The sequence below is a fragment of the Antedon mediterranea genome, chromosome 11 (genome assembly GCF_964355755.1).
Source record: "Antedon mediterranea chromosome 11, ecAntMedi1.1, whole genome shotgun sequence".
In the NCBI taxonomy this organism is placed as follows: Eukaryota; Metazoa; Echinodermata; class Crinoidea; order Comatulida; family Antedonidae; genus Antedon; species Antedon mediterranea.
Genome location: NC_092680.1, coordinates 14,017,159 through 14,044,145, shown reverse-complemented (window position 1 = coordinate 14,044,145; position 26,987 = coordinate 14,017,159). Strand labels below are relative to the sequence as shown.

The 26,987-nt window shown below is 32.3% G+C and overlaps 1 protein-coding gene across 1 annotated transcript in view; it reads left to right on the top strand.

The window, feature by feature from the left end:
* The window catches only part of LOC140062154 (ubiquitin-like modifier-activating enzyme 6), a 62,015-nt gene that overhangs the window by 2,982 nt on the left and 32,046 nt on the right, over positions 1 to 26,987 (top strand). Inside the window, exons 5-6 of the mRNA XM_072108222.1 lie at positions 5,879 to 5,973; positions 24,587 to 24,779. Of these exons, the coding sequence (XP_071964323.1) occupies positions 5,879 to 5,973; positions 24,587 to 24,779 (288 nt within the window). The remainder of the gene's footprint in view (positions 1 to 5,878; positions 5,974 to 24,586; positions 24,780 to 26,987) is intronic.

Here is a 26,987-nt window from a genome sequence, read left to right as displayed (position 1 = left end):
AGTAATGTATATCAACTTTTATTGCCAAAAAAAGAAGAAAGAAATTAACAATAACTGACAATTAGGAGGTTAAACAAAGATTTCTTAGGTCATTTAACCTCCTTAATAAATTAAAGACAAAAAAGATTTAATTTGTCACTATGACGAATTATAGGTTATATGCATTGAAATATATAAAGGTAATTGATTTTTAAAAGATATATTGATTGTTGATTTTGTCAGAATCTTTAATTATTTATAATAAATGAAAGATAGGATCTTGCTAACGCAAATACAATAGCCTCACAATCTGATCAAAGATCCCTTCATGTTTTAATGGCATAAACCACCCTTGTTACATAATAACATAAGACATAAGTTACTTTTTATCTAAATTTCATTATTCATGTGTATAATCTATACACTAAGATTAAGAAATAAAATTGAACAAACAATACGAATATAAAAAATAATCTTATTTTGTTTCGTTTTCCAAGGTGAGACTCGATGTCTGTACCTTGAATGCTATGGACACGAGCACAGCTGGCCAAAATTTGAAAGAAAGATTCCTCCATGTATTTACTATGCAGTAACCACTTTAGTGCAGATAGATTATTAACATACCGCAAAGAATGATAATTTAAAATTTAAAAAAAATGATGCACTGTCGATATTTTTAACTTAAGTTTATGAACATTTTAAAGAAGAAGGTTAATGTTGAGTTTGTTATTTCATTCCAAGAAAATGTCATAGTTTGTTTGATTGTCAAAATTAAATTTTTAGAATTTAATAACCCCTTGTTATTGTCCGGAATTTTGATGAACTTTGGTTGCAAATTAACGATGCACGTGCACGTTAAACTTTAATAATCGTGTGCTAAAAAATGGGTAATTAAATGCAAATTTGTGCAAAAATATACCTATTTTTAATCGGTTATAACTCCTCAGGAGTTTTTAAAAATTATTATGTAAGCCAATGAGTTGTACATATAAATTCATGTAAAATTTATATCTACCAGATGTTTTTATGTTTGTCAAATTTTTGCTTATAGTACTAGTTCATCCCATTCAATAGAGTGCATTGCGCTTATGCTTAGCCCATATCACCCTAGATTTTAATATTTTCTTTCTCGTCAAAGTAACGAGTTCAAATTTAGTTTAATATGCAATTGATGATGGCACATTCATAGCAATTTTTTAAAGACATAAAATTTCCTGAAACATACTCTCATGGAAAATAAATTTTGACAATTTTAAAATTGTATTCGCTATGCACGTAAATGTATTTCCATACGATGAAATATGACCTGAAATTTATGAGTACCAAATTTGGTTTATTTATTATCAATACATGCTTGTGACCATAAGGAATATACCTAGTAGTACTATAATAGGTAAAAAAGTAGGCCTACATAGTGAGCGTGAATTAATTTGAAAACTTAAAAACCTGGCCCGTCAATGGCGGCCTTTCTGTATTTCACCACGTTTACCGTTCTGTGGTGCAAGTTTCATTTTTACAATTTTAGCAGTAACCAAGACCGTTCAAAATGGAAGATAGATTATATTTATTAAATCTGTAATTTTCCAGAATTTTATGTTTTAAAAAAGATGATAAATTAAATGTAATTTAAGTATATGATTTATTTTCACAAACATGCCGCCGCTAGCTACACACTCTAAAATTTGCAAGAAAACAGATTAAATGTGGACAAATTTATTTACAATACCAGTGAGGTATTTTTTAGTGTCCCCGTCATGTAACCTGATACATGGGTCTGAAATAAAACCACAACTTTACAACATCGAATATTTTATTACATTACTTTTTAATGTACTTACTGAAATTCATAACAATATGCATCCTATACTGTAGGTCTAGGATAGTCAGTAAGTAGGCTAGATGCATATTCTTATATTATTAAGTACACCGTTTGTTGTATCGTACTGTACATGTTTTACTTTGTAAACAAATTAATAATTCCAACATTTATTTACGAGTCTATTTGGGAATTAGCTTTGTTTAAAAAATCAGTTCCCAGTCAAGTCTATATATTAAAGAATATGAAATCATCTACACATGTACCACAACGATATTTAATTATCTTTTTCATGGTTAAAAATCAATTAGTATACAAAATAGCAGAAATGTCCGCCTTTTCGTAAGGTCGTGCATGCCTTTGTAGGTAGGCTTGTGAAATAGTCCTGGCTGTTTCACATTAATTTCTGGTTCATTCTCCAGATTTCGATCAGGTATTTTATTCTTTAATCGTCTAACTAACTTGATGTATCATGACCAAAACAATATAGTGGGTTAAACCTAAGCAATTTAACTATCAAAGCAAAAACAACTTGTTGAAGCTGGCAGTCAAAAAATCAAAACAACAATGGTGGGTGGCCGATGATGCAGGCAAGCGCTGATTGGTTGAATTTCGTCTCTGCATATAACGGATATCATAACTTTATAAGATCATCATAATTAACATGCTCTCCGAGAGCATGTTACCCAGAATCAATATGATAAACAAAATCACGTTAACAACTTCCTGCAGGTTCATATAGAACATCACGATAATTTGAATTTGAAAACCCGGTATTTTCGCTGAAAAGTTAGGAGTCTTCCATTTGTTTTGGCCTCACGATCGATCGAAAAGTGGGTGAATTACAGAAGAAAAACAGAAATATCAATCCGCGCGCAATGCATTTTGGGATTTATAGCGGGCCGCTATAATTATTAGAATCAACTTATTTTTCACATTTTTAACCATTTAAAGACGAAAAAAGTTATCGCAATAGGACCATATAGTATTATTTTTAGATGTGTGTAATTTACTATTTCTTTAAAAAAAAATTAATATCTAAGTAATATAAAAAATATCTAATATCTAAAAAAATATATATAAGAATTTTGTGTTTGGCAAGAAAATAAAAAACAACCAAGACTGGTTTGGAAAAAAAGTCTGAAAAGTTACTGCCTGTCATAATCTTGCTTCATTACGTTTAGCTAGGGCTGATGTTCGACGAGCTGTGCGCCAGTGCACTAACGAGTAATGAGAGGAACTTAGTGCTCATATACAACAAGATGCTGATACAGGGCTGAAGGGAATGTATGAAGGAATCCGAAAAGCCATTGGGCCAGTGCAAAAGAAAACCGCACAAATTGAAGACCAAAATGGTAATGTGATAATCGATCAGAAGAAACAGATGGACCGATGAGTAGAACATTACTCAGAAGTTTACCAAACTAAGATGCATGTATCCCAGGAGGAATGTTCGAAATTTACCAACTAAGTTGGAACTTGATGCCTACCCAACTATGGATGAAGTATGATCAGCAGTAAAGCAACTGTCTTCAGGCAAGGCTCCTGGTGATGATGGTATACCAACTGAAATTGTTAAAGCAGGTGGTGGCCTGACTCTAATACATCATCTGCATGAGCTTAGTAGTCTCTGTTGGTCTCTTGGTGAAGTTCCACAGGATTTCGAGAATGCATCCATTGTCACTCTGTACAAGAATAAAGGTGATCGTGGTTGCTGTGATAATTATCGCGGCATTTCTCTGCTCAATATCTGTGGAAAAGTATTTGGAAAAGTAGTTCCACAATGTCTGCTGCCTTTAGCGGAAAGGGTATATCCAGAGTCTCAGTGTTGTTTTCGCTCTGGAAGATCTACCATTGATATGATTTTCTATATTAGACAGCTGCAGGAAAAATGTGTTGAGCAAAAACAGCAACTCTACCTGGCATTTATCGATCTCACTACAGCTTTTGACCTTATTAATAGAGAATGTCTATTCGAAATCCTACTCTATTAAATATTATTGATGTCGAGAATGGGACAAAACAAGGAGATGTTCTTGCCCCTCTTCTTTTTGGGATTTACTTTGCAGTTGTCCTCCAAAGAGCTTTTGAACCTAATCTTATGGTTTTATTGCATTGTAGATCTACTGGCAAGTTGTACAACCCGGCCATATTTAAAGCTAAGACAAAAATATTTAAGGTTCTTCTTCGTGATTTTCTTTATGCAGATGATGCCTGTTTCTGCAGCCATTCTCCTAATTGTCTAAAACTTCTACTTGATAAATGTTCATGTGCTTGTGAACACTTTGGTCTCACCATAAGTGTAAAGAAAACGTAAATTTTAACGTTTAAAACAACTGGTCAAAACAATTTTACTGTCAACAATTTTGTTACCTTGGTTCAGTTATAACTTATAACAACTCTCTTGATTGTGAACTAAACATTCAAATCTGAAAAGCTTCTAGTACTCCCAGTCAGTTGTCTGTACGTGTTTGGGAAAACAAAAATATTAGAGTGGCTGTGAAGATCAAAGTGTATATGGCATGTGTCATTAGTGTCCTCTGGTATGGAGCTGAATCGTGGACAACCAATGCTAGACAAGAAAAGAAACTAAATGTATTTCACCTCCGCTGTCTACGGACTGTCTTAAATATCAGATGGCAGGACAGGGTAACAAACAACAGTATCCTTAATAGATGTGGCATTCCTTGATGTTTACATTAATTCAACAGCGAAGACTACGATGGCTTGGTCATGTCAGAAGAATGGATGATACAAGAACTCCAAAGGTTATGTTGTACTGTGAGCTAGCAAATTGTAAAAGATCCAAAGGACGTCTACTTTTGCGTTTTAAAGATGCATGTTAAAGAGACTTAAAGGCAATTGACATCAATGTTAACACCTGGGAAAAAAAGGCTGATGACCGAAAATCATGGAACGACTGTATTAAGGCAGGACTTGTACACAGCGAAGAAAGATATCGTATAGAAAATGAAGAGAGGTACCTGAAAAGAAAATCTAGATCAGCTACTGGAACTCACACAGACTCACTGGATAACGGATGAAATTCTCTGTTATCTCCATAGTCAATTTTGACTTAAGGATGCCTGATGAGGCCTGCTGGCAATTGCTACTACATAGAGGCGCACACTACAAAAAAAATCAACAATCCCCATGTTTTGAGCACATGTGGGAACTTCCCACATGTGCTCAAAACATGTGTGTTTGACCTTTAACGCATCAGTGCACCTCATTAGCATACTTATATCACGATGTTAAATTCTATGTGAACGCTCTTCCTGCTATCGTGATATTCAATATCATGAATACGAAAACACGATAAAATCTTATGTGAACGTGGCTACTAATGCAATAGATATAGTCAAGAATTAAAATTTAATTTAATATTTAATGCATTAGTTTGTAGTCCGCTAGTTAGTAGTAATATTTCTCACAAACGGTATTGTGTTAAATACTGTCTCATACTATTTTTTTTTTAGCAGACAAACTAACAACCTACTTACTGAACTTAAATTAACAGGTTATGACATTATTCTTGAGTAAGAGTGTGCATAGTACGTGTAAAACTGCTTGTACAGCCACTCAGCTTGTCCAGGGTATTACAAATTACCTGGGTAACAACAAACAGTTTCACACTTCCAATCTATTTTTACTCTCATAAAAATTAAACATTCATGTCTGATATAAAAACATATATATACAATAATGACCAAAAATTGGTTAAAAAAAAAATTATTACTTGAAAAAATTGTAATTTAAAGCAATGGTTTTTAGTTAAATTTAACTGTTTATTTTTTCTTTTTGTAAATGAAATCATTATTTCATTGCAAACAATTGTTTTTTCACTGATTAAGTCACTCTAGTTAAAAATTGAATGAATACATTCAATTTGTGTATGCAGGTAATGCAGTTCCTTATTTTGGCCTCAGAACATTAGAATATCCATAGTACATACATATAATATTCATTTAGAATATTGTGCTCAAGTACATAGTATAGGATTCATATGCTGAAGAATATGCATGATAGGATATTGAATAATGTATTTGACCTTTCGCTCTTTTTGTCTCTTCTTATTTATAGAGTCTGACTGCTCATGATACTAAATCAGCGAATTGGAAAGATTTGTCAACGCAATTCTTTCTTAAAGAAGCAGATGTGAAGAATGGCCGTAACAGGTTTGTATTTTCAAAATCTCTAAAATTCAAATAAAATACACTAAGGTAATAACAATTTAAAAAAAAAAACTAAACACTATCATTGCATTTTTTATTACCAAATTTGTTGCCATATATGTCCATATATTTGATTCAAATATACATTTTGATTGTGACTTTTAAAATGCTAAAATCATTTTTAAACTAACTTTATATGAGATTAGCACCAATGTCAAAGTAGTGTCATTATTATGTGCCTGGTTCTTTTAAACTTATTATAAACCAACTACCTAGCTAGACGATCAAGAGGCTGATCTTCCAACCATATCATTCACAACTACCTAGCTAGACGATCAAGAGGCTGATTTTCCAACCATATCATTCACATAAATTATGACATTTCTTTTCCAAGATACAGAAGATGTTTTTTTTTTATAAGATATCAATGGCAATAAAATTAATCATTTTTTAATGCTGTATCTTTTTATGTACAGCATAAAACAGAGTTAGACATACAATAAATTACATGTAACAATCCTTCCTTTACATGGTACGGTACATTTTTCATTTACTTTCTAGGTTTAAATAAAATAAACTTTTTTTAGATTAATGTTTTTGTTTGTATAGTTTACAACTTAATATGTTGTTTTATATGTCTGAAATAAGTTAAAAGTGTTTGTTGTGTTTTTTCACGCTGCTGCTTTAGCCAGGTACGTCCCAAGAGGACTACTCATTTAGAAGCTAAAGCAAGCAGCAGTTATAGTTCTAGAGGACACGTCTGGGTGAAGAGAGTATTATGATAATTCACTGTCAAATAATCAAAACATTATTTCTGGTATTTACAATGAGTTCCATTTGATTGTCAATCTAGATTGATATATATATACCGTATATTTCGGTGTATAAGTCGCACTTTTGACACGCAAATTTGACCTCTAAATTAAGGGTGCGTCTTATACACCGAACATAAAGGCCTCACCACACAGATTGTACATCGTTTGCTAGGCCTGAGTAGGCTAGGCCTAGCTACAGTATACTAACGTAACGGCAACCTGCTTCTGCCTAGTTTTCAAGGCATTTTAGCATGATGTTATACTAAATATGATGAAAAGATTATGGAGCTGATTTGGGCGCTCCGATAAAATTTCATTTGTAAACGTTTACGTACGATTGGAATAGTATTTATTTATAGTTATACGCACGATCGCCGACCGCCGTACCCCCAGCGCAAAGCCCTTCTTGGCGGCCACATGGTGTACGGTATACGACTAGTATATTCTCCAGGTGATTATAGCATGGACCTAGCGTGCACACTTCTCGGATACATAGATACTGTTCGTGAAAACGTGCGCCCTCTTGAAATGATCGAGCGAGGCTAGCCCACACACGTACGTGTTACACACACGGTCATGCACTCGTTGTTGTTGTGGGTGCGAAACTCATGAATAACAAGTTAGAAAGAACTTGTTGAGGCTGGGTGCGGCCGAGTCTAGGTAAGAAAAAACCTAAATAAAGGACGCCGTTGTAGATATAACAAAATATATTATTACAACTAGATTTGAACTCGTCACTTTGACTAGTTCGGGTTATCCGCGCAAACGCAACCATGCACATACTTAACCATATGAACCTCGACAGTTATTATGCCATCCTATGACATGAAATAAATATGTTTACAGTGCTGAATTGTACCTATTATGTAGCATATATCATATTACAGTATTTTACAGAATAAACTGTATATGTTATATACAGTGTAGCATAGACGAAATTACGAGACCCATCTTTTAAATCCAATTATTAACACAATGACGTCATCAAATTGACATATAAAGATAACAATTTTAGAAGATAATTATCTAAATAATTACATTATTGCAAATTTGAAGAATTTTGGGCACGTAAAATTGAGATGCGCTCTCGTTTAAACGCAATGAACTTTTACGCTAGAGATGAAAACACCACTTTTTGAACTCAACTAGCCATATGATGACGTCACAACATCTGATTGGCAAAATATTCACATGAATTCGTATCTACAATCAAATAGCTTCCAGAAAACGTATTAATCATGATTATCACTTTTTATTCTAACGAGCTATAACAGATTGAAATTTACTGTAATGATGAAAATAAGTGACCCACGTTATGCACGCTTTTAATCATGATGACGTCATCACAATTTTAAAAATGTTAAATCATGCGAAAGATAATTGATTGACCAAGACAATATAAAAAACGGAGGGAAATGGAATAAGGATAAGTGCAGATGCGCTCAATTAAATGTGATGAGCTATGACGAAAAAGACAAAAATCCTATATTTTATATTCGAGTGGCCATATGATGACGTCACAATGTCCAGTTAGCCATATTGATCCATGATCCGATATCTACAACTCATCAACCGCTAGAATATGTAATTAAAAAAAAGTTCACCGTGTAGTTTAGAATCTATGACTGTTTAAAAAAAGGCTTAATTTTGGCGAATTTTTTAACTTTTTCATCAAAAACGCCCACAAATTGTCCAATTCGACGTGCTCGTATGACGTGATTTTAAATCGAAATTGTTAGACAGTTGGTCAAATTACTAGAAAAGACTGGAAAAACATAAATCACGCGAAAAAAAAGGTTGTTAGCGCTACGTGCGCACCGCGCGCGTAAAAAATATGCGCTCACGTGGGAATTTTTGACATGCTTAAAATGACATGAAATGCGTAGAAAGTTGATTAGAAATTGATTTTGCGCATTCCGAAATTTTAAACGTGCGTGCGCGCGTAACTTTGTGTGAAACATGCCATTTTTAATCCATAGAAAGTTTGCTCTTGATATGACTTAAATTTTCACCAAGCGTCAATATAAAATGACTTTTGGTTTTTAATCTATGATCAATCATTGAAATTCATAAAATTGCGCGTAACTTACGCTGCGCGACTCTAAAGTAAAAAAACGAAATGTCCTGCACTTCTACAGTTAAAGGTCAATCTTCTGACAAAATTATACGATGTAATGTTGATAAGAATTTGAGATACACGTGACACAAAATTCTGGGAAAGAAAGAAGAATAAGATAGAACTAGATTTGAACTCGTCACTTTGACTAGTTCGGGTTATCCGCGCAAACGCAACCATGCACATACTTAACCATATGAACCTCGACAATTATTATGCCATCCTATGACATGAAATAAATATGTTTACAGTGCTGAATTGTACCTATTATGTAGCATATATCATATTACAGTATTTTACAGAATAAACTGTATATGTTATATACAGTGTAGCATAGACGAAATTACGAGACCCATCTTTTAAATCCAATTATTAACACAATGACGTCATCAAATTGACATATAAAGATAACAATTTTAGAAGATAATTATCTAAATAATTACATTATTGCAAATTTGAAGAATTTTGGGCACGTAAAATTGAGATGCGCTCTCGTTTAAACGCAATGAACTTTTACGCAAGAGATGAAAATACCACTTTTTGAACTCAACTAGCCATATGATGACGTCACAACATCTGATTGGCAAAATATTCACATGAATTCGTATCTACAATCAAATAGCTTCCAGAAAACGTATTAATCATGATTATCACTTTTTATTCTAACGAGCTATAACAGATTGAAATTTACTGTAATGATGAAAATAAGTGACCCACGTTATGCACGCTTTTAATCATGATGACGTCATCACAATTTAAAAAATGTTAAATCATGCGAAAGATAATTGATTGACCAAGACATTATAAAAAACGGAGGGAAATGGAATAAGGATAAGTGCAGATGCGCTCAATTAAATGTTATGAGCTATGACGAAAAAGACAAAAATCCTATATTTTATATTCGAGTGGCCATATGATGACGTCACAATGTCCAATTAGCCATATTGATCCATGATCCGATATCTACAACTCATCAACCTCCAGAATATGTAATTAAAAAAAAGTTCACCGTGTAGTTTAGAATCTATGACTGTTTAAAAAAAGGCTTAATTTTGGCGAATTTTTTAACTTTTTCATCAAAAACGCCCACAAATTATCCAATTCGACGTGCTCGTATGACGTGATTTTAAATCGAAATTGTTAGACAGTTGGTCAAATTACTAGAAAAGACTGGAAAAACATAAATCACGCAAAAAAAAAGGTTTTTAGCGCTACGTGCGCACCGCGCGCGTAAAAATATGCGCTCACGTGGGAATTTTTGACATGCTTAAAATGACATGAAATGCGTAGAAAGTTGATTAGAAATTGATTTTGCGCATTCCGAAATTTTAAACGTGCGTGCGCGCGTAACTTTTTGTGAAACATGCCATTTTTAATCCATAGAAAGTTTGCTCTTGATATGACTTAAATTTTCACCAAGCGTCAATATAAAATGACTTTTGGTTTTTAATCTATGATCAATCATTGAAATTCATAAAATTGCGCGTAACTTACGCTGCGCGACTCTAAAGTAAAAAAACGAAATGTCCTGCACTTCTACAGTTAAAGGTCAATCTTCTGACAAAATTATACGATGTAATGTTGATAAGAATTTGAGATACACGTGACACAAAATTCTGGGAAAGAAAGAAGAATAAGATAGAAACTAGACATGTAACTCGTCACTTTGACGAGTTTGGTTATCCGCCGCGCAAGTGGTGCAACATTAACACTAAAGGGTTAGGTTGAGGACAAAAGGAAGTGTTCACGTTGGCATTATGACCTGAACTGAAAAATATGATATGTTTGTTATTGCTGAATTTTATTATTTAAATTCATATATAGTATACACAGTATAATCTGTATCCATATCACATACAGTGTAGAATAGGTGAAATTACGGGACCCGCTATTTATTGCAATTTTTAACATGTTGACGGTTTTAAAATGAAACGCGAAGATAGCAATTCCGAAAGGAAATTATCTCAGCAACAACGTATTAGCGTGTAGAAGAAATTTGAATACGTGAAATATTGATGCGCGCTCTTTTAAATGTAATGAATTATGACGCAAAAGATGAAAATACGATCTTTTTTATTTAACTGGCCATATAATGACGTCACAACATCCGATTGGCAACATTTTTACATAATTTCGTATCTACAATCCAATAGCTTCCAGAAAAAGTTTTAATCGTGATTATCACATTTTATTCTTTCGAGCTATAACAGATTAAAATTTACTGTAAAGATGAAATTAATGCCACACGTGATTTAAATTTTTAGGCATGATGACGTCAAAAAAATTAAAATATTTTTAACTCATGCGAAAGATAGTTGATTGACCTAGACAATATCAAAATCGGGGTGAAAATGGACATCGGATAAGTGGAGATGCGCTCTATTCAATGTGATGAGCTATGACGAAAGATACAAAAATCCTAAATTTTATATTCGCGTGGCCATACGATGACGTCACTATGTCCGGTTAGCCATATTAATACCTGATCCGATATCTACAACTCATCTACTTCTAGAATATGTCATCCACAAAAATTTGACCGTCTAGTTTAGAAATTACGACTGTTTAAAAAAAGGCATATTTTAAACGAATTTTTTAACCTTTTCATAAAAAACGCGCGCAAATTGTCCAATTCGACGTGCTCGTATGACGTATCTTTAAGTCGAAATTGTATAAAATTTGGTAAAATTACTAGAAAAGGCTGGAAAAACATAAATTACGCGAATAAAATACGTTTTCGATGCTACGTGCGCACCGCACACGTAAAAATGTGCGCACGCATGGGAATTGTTGACATGCTTAAAACGACATGAAACGCGTAGAAAGTTGATTATAAATTAATTTTGCGCATTTTGAAATTTTATATGCGCGTGCGTGCGTAACTTTGTGTAAAACACGCAATTTTTTTTCAACAGAAAGTTAGCGCAGGATATAAATTAAACTTTTGCAAAGTTTCAAGTTGAAATGTTATTTGGTTGTCGAGCTATGTTAAATACGACAAAATCGTTAAATCGCGCGTAAGTCACGTTGCGCAATTGTAAACATCATGAAAAGCTTCGCTGCACATCTTCATGTGCACGACGATATGTTGAGAAAGTTACAAAATGTTATGTTTGCAAGTTTTCGAGAAAAGCGTTCCACAAAAATCATACAGAAAGAAAGAAGAGAAATAAAAAGTTGATGTTGATGATTTCGTACAATCACAAGAGGTTATCCTGCAACTTCGTTGCGGATAACCAAAAAAAAAAAAAGATCCTTACAATAACAAGGGGTTATCCGCCAAGTGCGGATAACCAAAAAAAAAAAAAAGATCCTTACAATAACAAGGGGTTATCCGCCAAGTGCGGATAACCAATAATATTGATTACAATTAAAAAAAACATTATTTTGATGAAATATAAGGTGCGTCTTATACATCGACAATATAAAAAAAACCGATATTTTACTCTCAGTTAGGGGGTGCGTCTTATACACAGGTGCGACTTATACACAGGTGCGACTTATACACCGAAATATACGGTAATACTGTAATTCGCTGTCAGATAACCATTGAACTATGATCAAAACAGTCCATAGCAAAGTTTTTGTTTGTAATAGGATACAATTTGTTCACATATTTAGGCTTGATGAAGTGACCCCAGGCTTGACCTTAGCAATAAAATAAACTAAAATGAGAGAAATTAAGTCTGTTTACAGTAGTATAATAAAGTAATATTATTTAGACATCATTTTTATTTAAATTATTTAATTTACAAATTCAGTATTTTTTATTTTTCAATTTCAATTGCACAATTATTACATATTAAAGTGTGAATTTTACTTCAAATACAAAAGTTATTCACTTCTGTAACAAAAAATAATATTTATTCATGTATAAAAAGAGACACTTTAAATATTTTTTGATTTAAATTACATTTTTTCAGGTAAATAATTGTTTGGTTAATGTGAATAACTATTATGTGACAATAAAATGACGCATTCAAAAACAAATTTGAAATAAAAAATATTTTTCAGAGGGACAAAACTGTTGCGTCAACAAGCGAGCAGCGTTTTTTGTAAGAAATATTTCCAGTTTATTTTTGTAAAGTCATCACATCAGATGATACGTGCAATAAACTGTATTTATTGTAGTCACATAAAAGTATTTAAAGATTTCATTTGGTGATTATAATGGTGCTAAACTATTTTCAGAATATCCTGTATAAATATACATAAATTAAATTTTGAATATAAACCTTGAAACAACAATGATGCATGTTTTCACAATTACAAAGTCTGTAATAGCAACATATTTTGTTTTTATTTCGTTACACTAAAGACCAGTGTACTCATGGTTGCAATTGAGATGTACTGTACTATTAAAAAAAAAATTAAATATGGTTTAACAGTATTTTGTGATATTAATACCTTAAGTAGTTCTTTCCATATTCCCTTTCAACCATGACAGACATATTGATTATTTGCAATAATAATGTACAGAATACTAACACAACAATTTCATCCATTTTATAATATGTAGTAGTATATAGTATTCATTATTAAAAACTTTTTTTTGACATTGAGGTGTCAAATATTATCTAAATAATAGAAATTCTGGAATTCTAATTTAGATGAATTACTAAATGCAGTAACATTTTGTTTTATGTTTAATTAATTAATTAATGAATTTAGGCCAAAAAGCCATGTTAAAATGATTATGGTAGAGTGGTTTAATCAGAATTTAACATACCAATTTACAAGCAATCCTAAATAATGAAAAGTTCCATTTGTATTTTGTACATCAAAGATATACGAAATTGAGAATATTTTTGATTACATTAAATTTAAAGTTATGATCAAGGCATCTACAGTATCTTATGAGATTTGTTGTGATGCATTACGCTTTGGGTGTGTGGGTTGGGGGCAGCGTGTGGTGCAGTGTGTTTGAATTCTGATTGCAAGATCATGATTTTGAGTCCAATGCTCGTCGCATTGCTTATGTCCTTAGGCATCTGAGACACCTTTATGTATGTTTACCTCTCTCCACCCATGTGTACAAATGGGTACATGGCAAGCTCAAATGAACAACTGCGCTTTTCACTTGCAACATAAAATATGTTTCCATACATGTTTGATTAAAAATGACTGGGATAATTATGTGAAGCACTTAAAAGCTTTGAGCATTTAAGCACAATATAAGAATGTATTAACATTCAAGGCATATCAGCATGTATTAACATTCGGCATATCAGCACCCTTGTTTCAAATCACGACCGGAATCATTATGTTTATGATGCATAAAAAGTCCAAACCAAAAGAAGATTTTTATGTGATATCTTTTTATATTTTTTTTATGGATTTCATATTTCCTAATATTTTTACACTAAGATTAAAAAAAAAAATGTGTATGGATTTCAGATTTCCAATTTATATTCTTTTCTCAATAGTAAAATCATAGTAATAAGGAAAGGATATCAGCTACTGTACATATTATCAGACATGATAATGAAATGTTTAACAGGCAGATAGGAGAATGATGATTGGCGCACTTTAGTGTAACAATCTTGTTCTGGATGAATATGGCAAATATTGAAAAAAAATTTTAATACAGGCTGACTGAACTAATAAGTGGTATAAAAGCTTGGCAATTTCTTTCAAATCCCAGGGTACGTGTTCAATTCCTAAAACTTGTATTAATTTTTTTTAAACAACATGAATTTAGATCTCTTCCCTATTCTGTTAAAAAATGTATTTATTACTTTTACAGAGCTTTCGATTTATACAAACTATGTCGATTGCTGATTGTTGAAATGTGTTTCTTCTTAATGTTGCTATAGTACTAAATATATTCCAATACTTTTGTTGGTAAAATTCAATTACAAGTTTGAAACTGTATATTACAGCCATTAAATGGGACAAAGTCAGTTTCTTCTAAATATTGGTTGGCTGTACAGTAGTGTTAAAACATTTATTATCTCTTTGTTCCTTTCACAGCAGTGTCCCCAGGGTGTCCCAGCAGTGTCCCCAGGGTGTCCCAGCAGTGTCCCCAGGGTGTCCCGGCAGTGTCCCCAGCAGTGTCCCGGCAGTGTCCCCAGCAGTGTCCCAGCAGTGTCCCCAGGGTGTCCCAGCAGTGTCCCCAGGGTGTCCCAGCAGTGTCTCCAGGGTGTCCCAGCAGTGTCTCCAGGGTGTCCCAGCAGTGTCTCCAGGGTGTCCCAGCAGTGTCCCCAGGGTGTCCCCAGGGTGTCCCGGCAGTGTCCCCAGGGTGTCCCAGCGGTGTCCCAGCAGTGTCCCCAGGGTGTCCCAGCAGTGTCCCCAGGGTGTCCCAGCAGTGTCTCCAGGGTGTCCCAGCAGTGTCCCCAGGGTGTGCCAGCAGTGTCCCCAGGGTGTCCCAGAGGAAAGGTTCTACTGTATTTTAATTTTCATGGATTTTATACTTCTTGCCAGACCAATCATACATTTGTAATCTATCCTTCTAGGGAATATTAAATGCATTATTGAAAGATTAAACAAAATAACCACCTTGTGAATTGTTAGGAAATGGAGGTAATTTTTTTTTCTTATTTATAATTCGGTGTGCATATGATGAGGATATTCATTATCATAGGCTTCTTCTACATTCTCCTGCCCTTGAGATATTGAAGATTTCTATTTATTTTATCAATTTATTATTTTAGTCCAAATTTATCTAGGTATAACATGATGTGTGGTGTATGCTGCAGTAGTGAGTAACAATTTATAATTTGAAAATAAAGATACAATAATTAGTCTATTTCGTGCCTAGCTTACCTGGATAAACCGACATTGGCCTATTAGAAGAGAGCTACAACTTATTAATTTTTCTCATCAGATAATGTACATTCCATGAACCCTGTGGAAATGTTCTAATTTGTTTTTTATACTCCGAGCGCACGCTTTTTGACATGCGCAAAATACCATGATTTGCATAGAAAGTTGATTAAAAATTAATTTTGCGCATTTTAAAATTTTAATGCCTGTGCGCGTGTAACTTTGTGTGAAACATGCCATTTTTAATCCACAGAAAGTTGACTCTTGCAGTCCATCATTTTTAAGGAGCGTCTACAATATTAACGTTAAAATTATACTTATTATCAATATTTTGTGGACTATTACTTGTTGGTCGAGCTCCATGGAGTCTTTTTTGCACAACATTATGTAAATGTCGATAGGCTGATAATGATGTTGTTATGTTTACACGTTTTAGAGAAACGAGATGCACAAAAATAGGGTGGAAAGAAAGAAGAATAATACTGAAAAAAAAGTTTATGATGATCTCATACAATCACAAGGAGTTATCCGCCAAGGTGCGGATAACTAATAAGCTTTAAAATGAGGCATTGTTTATTAAAATCAAATGAAGTAGCGATGCCGATTAGGTGGGCCTCACGTAGCCGGTCGATAATCTCTGAAAAAACTCGCCATTTTCTACTCAATAACGACAAATCACTATTTTAGTATATAATTAATATTATATTCTATGTTATTTTTATAAAAGATATAAAAAAATAATAATTAAATTTCAAAATATTCACAAATTATTAGTTCAGTCGAAAAACTATGATGGAAGTCATGCTGTTTCATCGTAAACAAAAGCGTCAAGGATTCACAAACTCTTGGTATAAATTATAGCAACCTAACACCTTAATCAAATCAATTTTCATTAGCTAGATTAACCAAAATCGACAAAGGTTATGGTAGCTGATATATTTTCCAACAGATATTCTGTTTTGTGCAAATGATCATAAGATATACCATAATAGATTCAATGTTTTTATTTTCTGCTTACCGTTACTGCTTTGCCATTATAGGTTTCATTTTAGAGGAACATCCGACTGATATAAAAAAGAGCATAAAATGAGTTAGTAAACGCTATTGAATAAATGGCAAGAGATAGTACTTGTCAATAATCACGTATTTAGCAATTCTTTTCCTAACAAAATTAATTTAATTCTTTTCCTAATAAAAAGTTAAACTTATTAATAGTTTTAGTAGCAACCATTTTCTTCATTTTATAATTCCTCATGTTTTATATATAACAAATAATTAGTATCATGTGCATTGCATGTATTAGAGTCATTGACAACTGTTGAACATTAACATAATACATTCTGTATGTTAGAAAACATGCGTACATCCTTTTTTTTAATTCTGACAAATGCTATTGATTATATTTTGTATGTATTTCGACAAATTTGATTCCAAATTCCTGTTATGTTTTTCTCTATTCATTAGTATCATGTTTCTTTACAAATGGTAATGTGTCCTGCCCTTTCTTATAAATAATGCTTATTCTTACGAATAATTGCCATTGTTTCAAAATACAATTTATTTATGATGTAAATAGACCTAACAATTTTTTTTAAAGTTTCCAATTTTTAGTGGACATTTAACGTTTAAGCTTTTAGATTGGCCAGTAAGGATTTTAACATGACAGGGCATATTGTACAAGAATATACAAATATTTTTATATTTAATGAATGTTAATATGAGTGGAGTTAATGGATAATTTTCTTTTTTTTTAAATTTTTGAGTTGAAAAGTTGATCTATTTAACAAGACCGAGCCAATTAGTTTAAACTCTTGAAATCCATTCTATTCTATCCATTCCAACTGGGTGATGTTTTTAATGTACATATTTTGGCTAAGTTAACATTAGATTTTCTTGGTAAAGTTTACAACTTATGTCACAAGCTCTCGAAAATGGCCCAATGCTTAAAAACACTTTCCCTGCAATTTTTTTTACATTTTGAAAAAATAATGCATACAGTATATTACTTTAAACACATTAAACCAGGTTATTCCTTGTCTTCTATGGTTAATTAAAAAACACTGCACAACTTAAGAATACTGTACACTCTAAACCATGAATGAATGCTGCCACCCTTTGAATATTTCGACGTTTAAATTATTCAGCGGCATATATTTACATCAAAATGGGTGTTACAAGTACATAATAAATGGATCAAATATTTTTTGCGGCATCACAATCTCCCTTGAATTTAACTTGATATGTGCTCAAATGTTTAAGAAAATCTTGCAACACAGTTATTGAATTTGATTATCAATCAAGTGTGCTCCCTCACTTCCCTTAGGAGTTAGTGGCGCTCATACAGCTCAATATCAATCAATTTTATCTAAAATTGTTAAATCTACTCATCGCCCATTCATACTCTCTGGGCCCGTTTCTGCTGTGAATAAATAACTGAATAATAATCGTGTGGATAAATTGACCTCAATTTCTTTGCACAAGAAACGTGACAATTTTTAAATAACCGGTTAAACGTACATGAATAAATGTTTATATCAGTAGCCACTATCGTTACATATGATGTCAAAATACATTTATACATGTTTCATGCAAATCAGTCGAGGATTTTGTGGGTGGAACTATTTCAATTTGAAATTTTCAAGCTATTTCTAAAACACAATAAAAAACAAAACAAAACAAAAACTTTTTTCGTCAATAATCACCCACTGATTTAAAGTACCAAAAATGCAGTTGATATAAAAATTATATATTTGAAAAGTTATTTGGTGTGATGCAACAGGAACTCTAATGGCAAATATGTTAAAAAGCTACACATGCTTTTCTGAATATCAAAGAAGATAAGTGAAAATGGTTGAGAACCAATTGTCAGTAGTTTATTATATAATTATGTGTTAACAGTACCAACACTCACAGAAATGGCGACAAAAAATGGTTTTATTCCATTCTAATATAGACTAGTGAATATAGGGGAATTAAAAGGTACTAATATTAGACTTGCAATTTAGGGGGAATAGAGGAACATATTTTTTGCAGTATAATTTCATTTTGCATACAAAAAGCAAAGTGTGTATGTTGCCACCAACGGCAAATATTGGAGGGTTAGCAAAAACCCGGAAGTCGCAAAGTGATTACATCAACTCGACGGTTGAAAATTTACCGATGAAAAAAAGAAATTTTCTAAAACCCTTTATAATATCTTCCTAAGAGAGAAATATGAAACAATATCGTAACTTAACAAATCTACTTTTCGCAGTATATCTGAGATAGATAAGGTAGGTAAGGTAGGAGATCTTTATATCAGTTTTTCCATTGTGCTCGCCTATGTCAAAATTAAGCATAATTTATATATACTGTAGAAGCCATAACATTTTCCAGATTAACCTATGTTATCATTTTTTTAAGAGCTAAACTTGGCTTGTAGTTTTGAAGAAATATGTAACACATTGGTTGAATTACAATCGTAAGTTGACAGGAAATGGTAATTTTCAAAGCATCGGTTGATGACTTAGAAACTGTAAAAAAAAACTAGCTGGGGATATAGACATTCTATTCAGTGAAGGGTGGCAAATCCCTTCCATCCTAACTGAATAAATTTTATGTTTTAAGTAAGAGTAAAAATAATCTCGGATACTATTTAAAATCTATTCTGATTGCCAGCTTTTAGACCTTTTACATTTGTACACTACTAGTGAAAGCAAAAGTAATACTTCTACTCTCTAGTTATGAGTAAATTTAACATTGTTAATACTCTCTATGGAGTTTTGTAGACCCTGGATACCCCACAAAATCTTTTAGATTTCCTACTACAAACGGGCATATAGATATTTTTATTTAAACAAATTTACCTTTTAAACCATGTACCATTTTCTTCTTTAAATTAACGCCGCCTCATACATTTTCTATTCCCCAAAGTATTATTATAGTATTATGATTTTCTGGCCGGGATTCAACTGATGATAACTGCAGTTCGAACCCTGGTTAGAGATGAGGGAGTATTACCTTACTTCCATGTTCTTCCTTTTTCATAACGCTTTTTTTTTGCACATAATAATAAATTAAACTGTTAGTTTACATAGGCTCTGATTATTTTTTTCTAGGCTGTACACTGATATTATTTGTCCGATATATATATCTTGTCTTAAAGAACTAAACCCTGATGTCAGTCAAAAGGGTGGATTTAAAAATGAAAAATATTTTTTTATTTTGGTTTTCTTTATCATGACTAAATCACCTTATTATAAAGATTGACATATTGGCGATCATCGTACCATAAAATATTGAAGAGGAAGTTGTGTTTTTTTTATGAAATAACGGAAGATGGTTTTATTTGGCATCTTGCCAAGATTGTCAATCCATGCAGACTACTTTGACAACAGTTGCCAAATATTACCGGTGTTAAAGTTATCAAGTTCTAGCTCGCAAGTTATTGAAACAGTTCCAGGGGTATGTTTAAACCAGAAGATTCTGCAATTGATTTTGGCTAGTTTATTTACCGTACTGTGTATGATGGTTCTTGAATATTTCTTATTTCCTATTGTGCTCCCCATATAATTGCTAATATATCCTTTGGCCAAAGCACATATGTAATTGGCTTCCAATAAATCATGTATTAAATGATATAAAGTTATAGGTATTTTTTATCTTTTAATTTGTCACTATGATACAAAGAATCTTCTCAAGTCATAAAGTGTATGGGTATTTGAAAACATTGGAAAAATACTTGTTACTCTTTTGAAAGCTATGAAAATACAAATATGTTTTCTGTAATAACTTTATTAAATAGGAGCACATTTAATATTATACATATAATGAATGTACCATTTTGTACAATTCCATGAATATAAACATTCATTATTTGTTTTTTTATAACAAACCTGATTGTGTTCTTGCAATTTTTTGGTCAATTATGCATCACATGTCATTTGGAATTAGCCCTACCTAACGAAAAAGTAATATCTTATGGTGATAATTAACGCACTCTAATGCACATTCAGATTTCACATAACATTTTGAGAATTTTTTCCACACAACATTGTTGACTGTTCGGAAATCAACTTGTTGTGCGTGCCATCTATAACTGCTCTACTCTGTGTCTAAAGTGTGAGCACTGCCTATTTGAATGGCCTAGCTTCCCGGCCTAGCATTTGTCAATGATTTACCATTTATTGAATGCAGAGAATATTTCTTTCTTTGATAAATTGATTGCTCTATTTTCAACTCTACTTGCACCTCTAAAAATGTGGCCTCTTTAAAAATGACCCACATTTTTTTTATGGAAGCTGTTGAATTGCAGATATGAATTCATATCAAAATGTTGTCTACCGGATGTCATGAGTCATCATATGGCCAATTGAATTTAAAAATTAATGTTTAAAATAGAGTGCAAATCACTTTTTGTGCCCAAAATTATTAAAATTTTCATTAATGTAATTATTTAGATAATTATCTTCTAAACTTCCTATCTTTATGTTACATTAAAAGATGGTTCTCGTTCAAATCTAGTTGCTTATTTTATTTTGTATCTTCATTGAAATCCAGCCACTGATACACATAGCATTGTCATTATTTTCACTAATTTGCCTTTGGATATTTATATATTTATGTGTGCATAATTTGTGTAATCTCTATTCATTCCCAAATATGTACAATTTTTTAAATATTATGTTAAAATTGTGTTTGAGTATGTCTTATATCTGCAATGGCTTTCGTTTCAAATTATATCATACATACATCACCATCTCAATGAGATCTTTGAATATATAGTTATATTTTCTATTGGCAAATATAACATTAATGCCACAGGGGATGGTCAAACCTATTTGAATTCACATTATGTTCAGATATTAAACACAAGAATTTTGCGCTGTGCTGGTTAAAAATATTGATGTCTAAATGACATTTCTTGAAATTATGGAAATACCCAACATTTTGGGCCACAACAAGGGAAAGGAATGACATTAAATTATGCAACATGAATAATATATTATATGTATAATAAATAATGTTAACTCATCTACATTATAGATGACATAATGCCTGCTTGCAATGTGCTAGATAATATACTCAAATTGATTGAAATTTATGGATTATTCTGTTGCAGCACAAGACCAATATGGCGCATTTCAGAAAATAACTTCAGTGCTGCATGTACTAGTTTTCATATACAGGTCATTCATATTGAAAGATCATTTTTGGGACCTTAACCCTTTCATTGCGGAGCATTATTCCCACCACTGTGCGTAATATATATTTAAGAAAAACATGATATTTTAATAAATTGCAAAAAAATACTAATTGAGATAATTGTGTAATTATTTTTGTGGTGTGTGATGGACAAAGGGTTTAGTCTACAGTTAAGTAAGGGTTAGTCTACAGTTAGGTATAACAAAATAATGTAATTTGCATATTGATGACGTCATTACAGGTATTTTAAATTTCATGTTTTTTATCGAATCAATGATAAAAACTATACTTTCTATAAGAAATTCTTATTGAATACGTTTTTCCAACTGGATATTGATGAAGATACGTATAACAAATAAAAATATTTAAATTGAATAATTTTTATTGTTTTATAAAAATTATGCACTAATCAAAGTTTTGGGGCAAAATCGTGAAAATAAAGACAGTTTCCAAAAATTCATTATAGTACAAAAGCTAACTATTGTTTCAGAATTTTTTTTGTGTGTGTTGTGATAAACATGATGTTGCCCTATTGGGGCTGGTAAATTTTTGTTATTTTCAAAATGGCCGCCATTATGCTACTCAAAACAACTTTCCAAGATAGAAATACTATTATATATACTATACTATAATTAATTAATTAATTAACTATAGAGGGCGCATTATTTTCAAGACGATAATACAACTATAGAGGGTGGTTTTTTTTGCTGGAAAAATGTTTTAATGACTTGCAAAGTTCATCGAAAAAATATAGAGGGTGCTAGATATTATAGGCAAATACGATTAAATCATTGTTTTGCCTATACCCGGTATTACTGTGTATACGTATTTCAACGACGTCCGTTTATACCCGGTAGTACCGGGTATACGCAGTGAAAGGGATAACTACAATACAAATATTATGAAATAGGAAATGATTTGTTTCTACATGTAAGTCTGGCTTACACCGATCAGTCTGCATGAGAATGTCTGATCTGGATAGTGATCAGGATCGCTTATCCAGATCAGGAATGCTAATCTGTTTATTTAAAGATATTTTGTCCCCTTACAAAATATTTTAAAAAAAAAATTTTTTTCAATAGTTTTTCAATTCAATAATTTTAATTTCACATATATAGTTATTCACTTTGACCAAAACTGGATCTAAAAAAAATATTTACCTACAAAAATGTAATCTAAAGCAAAAAATACTTAAATGGTCTGTCAGACAATGGTTTTTGGTTAAAATTGTAATGTTTCTGTTGTCTTTTATAAGTGAAATATTTTTTTTTTTTACAGAGAAATGGCCTATTTAAAGTCTGCTTTTATTAATCTTCATTTTCATGTTTTTAGGGACTAATATACATCTTTAATATTCAACTCCTTAAATTTGTTGGTATGAGATAAAAATTAGAGTAATTTTGGTTTACCATTAGGAATAACGTGTGATTGTTAATTTTGAATTGTAAACCTTTTTTGTGTAATTGGTTCAAATGGTCAACTGATAAGTTTGTATTATGTTCTTCCTCATTTTTCATCCTCATTTTGGCTTTTGTTGCATTTGATAAAACAAATATTTGAAAAAATTTACAAAAAATATTGTGCATAATAAACAGGGAAGAGTAAAATTTAACTCTTTCCTGTTTATATGCATGATATAGAAGACAAAATAAACGGTCACATTTAATGTAACCGACACTAAAGCTTCTGTGTAAATATTTTTTGTTTGTTTCAATTACAGTTTTATACAAAATCAAACAAACAAAAAATCATCATTAATTAACAATTGCCCAGAAGCAACTGGAAATGCCTGTTTTATGCATGATATAGTGCAAAATTATTAGATCAAGCAAATACACCATATTATTCGGCAAACAAAAAGGAAACAAACATTTAGTCAAACAAAGTAATAAATTGTTATTATATTAAAATATTATTTTCAAATAATTAGTGTTGTGTATGACTGTGAAATCAATGTTTTTCTTGTGGTTAAAATTCAACTTACAATAGACTCCAATGACTGTTAGTCAACACCAAACTGGTTTTAACTGGTTGGATGTCTCATAAAGGTTTACAAATTATTGTGATTTGTTATATTTAATTTTTAAACATAAAAAACTTAAAAAGTCGTCCTATCATTCAACAAGATTGATACTAGGGTTTCTAATAGTTTCTTAATTGAATATATACGCCCTCTATATGTGTTAGTATCGTATTGAAGTTTTGATTTCAACTTGTAAAACGATAAAAATAATTCAATTTTTTTTAAATATTTTTATTTATTATACATATCTTCATCAAATCCAGAGGGAAACCCATATTCTTAAGAATGTCTTATAGAAAAATAGTTTTTATCATTGAATTGACAAAAAACAGGAATTCCAAAATAGCTGTATGCAAATTAGCTTTTATTTTACTCCCAACCGTAGACCAAACTTTCATTGCCAACCACACACCACAAAAATAATTACAAAATTATCTCATTTAGTATTATTTTGCAATTAATTATTGCACATAAATATTGCGCACATACAGGTTGAATTAATGTTGCACAGTGAAAGAGTTCAAATACTTAGCAGTACTGATTTCTGCATAACAATTATTAACAACATTATAAATTTTAATATTCAGCAGAAGAGTTGCCATTATTTGAGAGATTTATTAAAATACAGTACTGTATAACATTTTTTTTTAAATAATTTTTTTTAGTCAATGGTTCTTCACTAAACCCAAATTACACTGTTTTTTTTTTCAACAGGGCAGAAGCTAGTGTAGCATCTCTCTCTGAACTTAATCCAAATGTTGATGTAAAGGTATCAACCGAAAATGTCAGTGCGACCTCTAATTTGGCGTTCTTAAGCAACTACCAATGTGTCATACTAACTGAGACATCTTTGGCAACTCAAATTCAAGTCAATGAGTTTTGTCGAAAGCAAAACCCGCCAATACAGGTAGATTATAAACACCGTTTGCGTAACTTGTTTTATCTCAAATTCAAGTCAATAAGTTTGTCAAAAGCAGAATCCACCTATACAGGTAGTAAACACTATTTGGGTAACTTGTTTTAGTCTCAAATTCAAGTCAGTGAGTTTGTCAAAAGCAGAATCCACCTATACAGGTAGAGTATAGACACCATTTGGGTAACATATTTTAGTCTCAAATTGATAATACCGTATTGTTCCTAATAAACGCCCCGCCCCTATAAACATTTTTTGTTCATTTTCTAATTAACACACCTAAGTGCCCAATCTATATAAACAGAGGATTCTCCCGTTCAGAATTGGTTTTCAGCCTGGAAAGTCACATTTTTCAGCGACTGTGATAACAATGTACGCTAACAGCGTGACAAACATGTGAGGCCTACACCGGGCGTGTAGGGTAATTCGGGCGTGTAGGCAACATACATCGCTGGTCTTTAAAAACCAGGAAAACAACGAGGATCAGACAATCGCATGTTTATTCACACAACACGGAATTGATACAAGGATCTTTCGAGTTGTTAGAACTTTTCATCAAGTTGAGGGCGGATATCAATAAACTAAGATAAACTTGCTGTTTCTGTTGTAAAGGACAACGAAGAATGCTGCATCGTCGGCCATTTGCCACAAGAGCAATCCAAGATTTTTAATTTTTTTTTTGGAAACATAAAGGTGAAGTAAAAGTAAAAATTACAGCTATTAACACAGGCACAGTAGCATAGCAGGGGGTTTAGAGGTACCCTGTGAACTTATTTGTTGCACACCCAAAAAAAACATTGATTGATCGTCTGAAGCAACTTGTTTAGGGTAGGCCTAGGCTCTATGATTTTTACATTTCACCCCTAACAAACGCCGCCCCCCCCCCCCCCCTTTTCCTTTTTAGAAAATGCAATGCCCCGGGGGCGTTTATTAGGAACTATACGGTATTCATATGCAATGTAGCTATGAAGTTCTGTGTCCTCTGGGATAACACGGTTTTGACACCTTATTTTGAAAGAATAGTATTTTCTTGTCTATAGAAATGGGTCCTTTAAAAAAATGCATAAAAATATATTAAATATGGTTTTAAAAACCTTAATTGATTCCAAATTTGAAAGTCCAAACCATAGCCCTGTGTGTTAGATTTTAGACTTTGGCTATTTCTGCAAACAAATGCTGAGATAGTGAAATACAACTTATGGGTTGTCCGCCATGGATTTTGGTCCTAAAGAACATGCCGCATGTGGTGTTTAGTAAGACCCATGTTAACAAAGGAAAACATTTTCAATTTACAGTATAGGCAAGCATTGATTTTAAGATAAAAATAATTTTGCAAGTAGTTTCTTATATGCAAAGTTCAAGGTTAAGGATACAATCTTAAGCAACTCATCCTAAATGATTGTAATCCAGATTGTACACTTGAATGCACAAGAAAAATAGCAAATACAGTACTACATCCAAATATAGAATCAAGATGTATAGTACAAACACATGTGTGAAATCAAGAGAATATCCAGCATGCAAGCCAGCCAATCATTCACATTCCACCAGATTTAACCAGAAAACTTCACATGTCTAATCAATCATGAGTGATTAGTTGTGCAAGAGCCGATTGGGTTTTCAGCAAGATGGGGTCGAAAAGAGTCCTCAAACTGTAGACAGAATATTATAATATAAATACGCAAAATGTTCATCCGCACAAACTAACTGGCTCGATGGCCAGGGAAAGAAAACAGGGCAATAACTGCACCGGCACAAAGCATGTGTACATACTGGGTGTAGAGTCCTTTTACAGGGATTTTCAATATTAACTGCAGTAATTTTTTTGGGTCTATAATGCTGTTTAGTTTCTCTAGTCTCTTTATTTATTGACATACGTCCATGTAATTATTTGACCCAAAAGAAAGCTAGTATCTGATTGGCTATCACAAACAAAATGTCATCTGCAGTCGCTTTCAGGAGCCGACCCTAATGACAGCTTATCGAGAGCGGCTTGTCGTGGGTCATTCTTGATAGATTCCGGATTTTAGTGACTGTTCACCACTCGGGAACCTATCGATAGCGACCCAAGACATGAGAATGCGGTAGTAATTTATAATTTAATCAATTAATAACAATTTTTTACAAGGGTCATTTGAGTTGCCATGTACTATGACGGTAATATGCTAAATGCAACACACTGTGGTATGGGGTATAAACACA